We start from the raw sequence: 5823 nt of genomic DNA on the forward strand, positions 1-5823 counted from the left end.
AACACAACAATTAAATATCCAGGATAAAATATATCCCAGTGAAGGACAACAATCCCATAATCATTACTACCTGCATACTAGCATTGTACATGTATTTCCCTTTTGTGTTCATACCATTTGTCATTTTTATGCTTTGCTCACATGGGCATGCTTTACAATGTACATACCACATTCTATGTGTACATTGTTGGTACACTTGGAAATTTGGTTGCCCTTTTGTAAAGGGTATTCACTCATTCTGGACCTTTTTAAGCAACAGTAGACAACAACAAGAAAATCCTGTAAGAACTTAACAGGGTTGTTACGAAATTTTTAAGTACGGTACATGTAGATGGGAAAGGGAAGAAAGTAGACGGGTAAATGGAAACAAAGTTTCACTTAAACGTAACAAATTTGTAGTAAATTAAGCGTCAAAATTCTGAATTATGATTGGCCAGTAAACAATATGGTTTGGTCAGAACCAATCAAATTTTTTGTTTTCAAATCAAGCACGTGCCCTATATGGCGCAATTTTTCTCTGATTGCATGATACGCTTGCGTTTGTTAACAATCTCGGAGTTTTTCATGTATATTATCAATAAGTAATCAAGTGATTTTTCTTGTGCAATTTGGAATAAATAAGCACTTGTAAACTTTTTTTCAGACTGCAAATTGCACTCGCCATACAGGCTAGTGCAGTTTTGGTTTTTGGTTTTTTGTTGAATTTATTCCAACTTGCACTCGAAATCATGTGATTACCTTTACTTATTTAATAATAATGAAAGTATTTGATATCTCTAGCAAATGATTATTGATGCATTTATCCCTTGCATATATTTTATTCATTATTTTATTCAATTTAATGCAAGAATTTTCTGTATAGACTTAGATTCTATTAAGAGTATTTTGCAAATATTTTATATCATCATAAGGGAGAAAATGTGGCAAAATTTACAGACATTTTATGGAGTTACAAAATCTCTGTAGATGTGCAAATTTATAGAGATTGTAATTTACAAAGAAAATGTGGACATTTCACAGAGATTTTACCAACTTTGTTGAAGTCTGTAAATGGTTCAAGTTTTCCAGTGCATCATGAACAATTTTTCCACGAGCGAGAGTTGGATACGAGATGATAGATAGCCAACGAAGCGCGTAGCGCCGAGTTGGCTATAATCACCTCATGTCCAACAAGCGCGAGTAAAATAATAATTGTTTTATTAATAATGGTCACAAATTATGGATAAATCTTCCCTACTTTATTTTGTAAAAACAACAAAACTGATGCCTACAGTTTCTGATATCTGTAGAGAATGGTTTGGCTTGCTTTGCTACGCCTCAGTTTCTGTACTTTTACCATTCCTCTTATTCAATCACAACGGAGTCTTTTTTCCCTCTGAAACACTGGCAACTCGTTTGCCAAAAGCGCTTAAGAGCTTATGCGTTCGTTGGTTTTTTTTTTATACCAATACCGTATGTGGCCCTTGGTCCGCGAATAAAAGTTGTATTGCTGGTTTTCACTCACGTGATCAACAGCCATGTTTTTCAACGAAAACAAAAGGAAGCGTTTGCATAATAATAGAGTTAAATTCCCGGAGGATTTGATCGGGGCACCAACATGGCCGCCTTTTCTTTGTTTTGGGCACCAACATGGCGGTCGTGACGTCATGTGAAAACCGAGAATTCTTTAATATCTTACCTGCATCAACACGTAACGAGCTGAAATTTTCCCTGAGATAGCTTTTATGTTTCTTGCAATAATCTTAAAGTGGCAAGTTCCAAGCAGTGATATTTTCCTCGTAATTTCAAAAAAAGGTGACCGTGCTCGCAGGCCCTTGGTCCGCGAATGTGGTCCTTGGTCCGCGTGTCATGTAAACAGCACGAAAAGTAGTCGTAAATCGTCACGAGAATGCTTGACAAATGTTAGTTAATCTTTATTTTCCTTGATATATCTAAGCAAAAGTCTCGATAGGAGTCATTGCGAGTGAAAATTAAATGTGTTTTCTTTTTGGACAACGATCTCCCTCCCAAGCCAATTTCTTTTGCTTTCTTTCTTTTAACTTTCAATATTACTTTGAATCTTTGGACGTAAAAGACAGGTGAATAAATCTGGAAACACAGTGTTTATTATTTAAGAAATAGTTATTTTCATAACAGATTTTTCGTCCATGCTATTTAATGCTGACTGAAGTTTATCCAGTACGTCCAGTCGTCCGTCTTCTGAAACAGTGATGATGAAGGAGCACGGAATAACCGCACCTCCTCCAGGTGACTGCGGTGCTGCTGGCCATGGAGGAAAACTCTGACAGGGGTCTCCAGTCTGTTTGCTTAAGAAGAGTAACAAATTCTCTTTTAGTAACCAACATTCGCCGCAGTTTCATTTCGGATTTTTATTTTTGCTGCTTCACAAATAAACAATTGATAACTATTAACAAATTACTAATAGGATATAATTTTACACTTTGGTGACTAGCACTTTATAGCACCTTGATCAAATTGCTTTTCCGGATATGTAAAACATTGAAACAATTAATAGTCTTCGATGTAAAAACAAATACCATGGAATGTTGTATATGATGCGCAAAAATAAAGGCCAAACAGACGCCCGAGAGTTAAATTAATGCTAGTTGATGTGGGATGTAAAGACCCCTGCAGTCTATCTCAGCTACAGTCTCATCTTACCATTCAATTGGAGCAACGTCAGGAGAACTCAAAAGCTCCCAAAAACAGGATGACAATCCTCGAGGTACCCGTCCAATGGATAGTCCTGCTATAGTTTCCACAGCTTCTTCCCTTTTGGCGTCTGTTACTATATTCCACATCTCCCGTGGTATGGACTCTAACTCCGGGACCCAGACCAAACAGGCATTTTTATCATGTTTATTACCATACTCTTTGGTAACTTGTAGATACAGTAAAGGTGGAGGGCGGATTTGAAATTCATGATAGCCCTTAATGACAGCATTAGAAATTATCCTTTTCCTCATTTTGAAGCTGGATTGCTGCAAATGAAAGAACACTTTTGTGTCGGTAGATCGTTTTATGGTCGTTGATTGGGAATCTACGTGTTTAATTAAACACTGGTTTTAATAGAAATAACCTGACGACTGGCAACTTTTGTAACATCCTTACCTTCAATACTTGAATAAAATAATGTGTTTGACAAAAATACATCCAAGTTTATCAATGATTTTATTGATATGAATTTCTTACTTACACTGATAAATGTTGGACGAGAAATTTGTATGAATGAGGTTTTAATGCAACTAACACAACACTTTACCCAATAAAGAGGAAATCTAGACTAGCAAACAGAAGTCTCGTTCAGTCACAAGATGCTGTAGTTCAATAAACCAAAGTTTCCAAACTTTATCTATACCACTGTCGTAACCGCGACTGCTTTTCGAACGATGATTTTGTTAAATAGAAAAATTATGAAGTCCAACAAGCAAACAGCGCTGGCATCAACTCTAATAACGATTTCAATTTTGTGGAAATAAACTGTGGAGAGTTCATCCGACTTCATCAGCAGACAAAAAGATAGCTCGAACAGTCATCGACTTTTGTTTTCGCATATGAAATTTTAACGGGCTTCAGTCAACAACAGTCGTGACAAAAAAATTGTTCCTCATTGTCAATTGGAGTTTGATCGACTCCAACTGATATGCAATCAATGTGCATCCAAAGTTGGCATTGGTCACACATAACCCATGGCAAATGCGCGTCATCGGAAGAAGAATACTCTTGCCAGCATACTTTGCAGTTGTTGTCGTTATTTTGGGGAAGCGATCTTCTCCATTTCCTTCCATTACTCGTACACTTATTTCGCGCCCCAGCGTTCCTTTTCTTTCCGGCTGCCTTTTCTGTTTTTTTTCTTTCCTTTTTTTCTTGAACTTCCCACTTTTTTGCTTCTTGTTCTCTTCTTTTCGCTTCCTTCTTCTCTTCCCTTTCCCTCAATTTCTTCTGCCTAGCTGCAAGTTCCCTCGCTTTTTTTAATTTCGCATCCAGCATAATTTTCATTGAAGTTTCACCGGTTAAAAAGTTCGGAAGGGTTCATTTCACATTTTTGCGTTTCACATTGTTACTTTCGCGCGCGGTAGGGTAGATGATTATTTCCTCAAGTACTGGGGAAACTGAAGAGGACGACGCCGAAGTTGCATTTGGCCAAGGGGCAGAAGTAGAAAGCGGTTGCTCCTGTATTTCTAATTCATTTGGTAAGGACTGAACAGTTGACGCGGCAGTACGCAGCTTTTTCCAAGTAAGAAATGTGGGGCTGCCGTCCAAGTCGTAGCCTTCGTCCAACCTGCGCTTTTACTCCACCTTTACTGGAGTTTCTAAAACAGATTCCAGTGCATCAAATGCGTCGGAATAGGCACTTTGTTTTGGTTGATCTGATTGGTGAGACACATTGCCCGTTGTTTTTACAAGAACATTTTGATGAGGCAGCGAAGGCTCGCAATCCTGGGACAAAGGAGTGCGTGTGGAGGCAAGAGATGTTCTTTTCCCTGGGGAAGACAAAACACTCACAGCAATGCTGCCAATGGAGGTTGCCAATGGAGCACCCGTTGTGCCTGTAAACACACTTTGGTCGGGTACGGAGACTTCCGACGCCTGATACAAAGGAGTACGTGTGCTTTGGTCACTGCAGGAATAGACTAGGGATGATCTTACTTGGTCATTAGTGATCTGGTCTCGGCAAACAGGATAAATTCCGGACTTCCTAAATGCATCTGAAAGTGTCGATGGACGCATTACTTCATCCCAAGTGGATTTGAAGACACTGCAAAAGTTCATTTTAGTAATGTCCGTATTAGGGTGTTTCTTGGAGAAGAGCCTGACATTTTTATACCATGTCTGCTTCATCGAACCGAAGAGACCAGCGTCTGCAGGTTGCACAAGGTGGGTGGGATTCTTTAACAGGGCAAAAATATGCACCTGATTCTCCTTGGCAAGTTCAAACGTCTGCAAATCAATGTGAGCATCTGCACTGTCAACCAGAAGGACAACGGGCCTGGGGGATGGTAAATTTGGTATAAAGTGGTTAGCCAGCCACATGTAAAATGTGGCAGCATCCATATACCCTTTCTCAGTCATGGAGAATGCACTGCCAGGTACTCCTCCGTCCAACAGATTGTGCGTATTGGGAACACGCTTTCCTGAGAAGAGAAGGTAAGGGGGTATCCACTGCCCAGCAGCATTGAAGCAAGGCAGAACCGTGATGTGCTCCTTTGTCCCAGTCACTACTCGATATGGTTGGCTTTTAGGTGCCGCTGGTCCAAGAACTTTTCCTGCCTTCCCTTGCAAGTCAAATTCAGTTTCATCGCAGTTCCAGATTTGGGCGGGACGGTTGACAAGTCCATGTTCTCTCAGAAACTGCGAATACTAAGTGAACCAGATGTCCAAGTCTGTAGCCGATATTTTAGCGCGCTTTTTGTCTAGCGGACGGGCATTTCTCAATCTGATTTTCAGGTTTCGCTTAATGAACCCTCTATACCATTTTCTGCCGGGTCGGTTCCTTTGAAATGGAATTTCTCTTTTTTCCTTTTCAATGAACTTTTGTACAGAGTCGAGAAATTCACTGACAGAAAGGCCAAAACCACGCTTCGATCTCTCAACCAACCAGTCAGTCAGCTTATCCTCTTCAGCCACCGTTAAATACGGGATTTTTCCCTTGCCTGCTAGTTTGTATTTCCCATTGTTTCTATCTCGTAAAGTTGTCTCTGGAATGCCCCACTGTTTTGCTGCCCTCAGCAATGGCATTCCATCTTTGACCTCTTTCAGTGCGTTTTCATATGTTTGCTGCGTTTTCTCCCGATTGTTTGCAGGTTTAAACACTTTGGACAT

At 39.7% G+C, this 5823-nt stretch overlaps 1 protein-coding gene across 1 annotated transcript; it reads right to left on the reverse strand.

Annotated features, from left to right (window-relative positions):
• Positions 1-4290: 4290 nt before the first annotated feature.
• On the reverse strand, positions 4291-5823 carry LOC138031802 (jerky protein homolog-like). The gene is made up of 2 exons (XM_068879425.1): positions 5563-5823; positions 4291-5361 (listed from the first exon to the last, which is right to left on the reverse strand). The coding sequence occupies exons 1-2, from the start codon at positions 5821-5823 to the stop codon at positions 4291-4293; spliced, it is 1332 nt and encodes a 443-aa protein (XP_068735526.1).

The sequence above is a fragment of the Montipora capricornis genome, chromosome 14 (assembly GCF_036669925.1).
Source record: "Montipora capricornis isolate CH-2021 chromosome 14, ASM3666992v2, whole genome shotgun sequence".
Classification (NCBI taxonomy): domain Eukaryota; kingdom Metazoa; phylum Cnidaria; class Anthozoa; order Scleractinia; family Acroporidae; genus Montipora; species Montipora capricornis.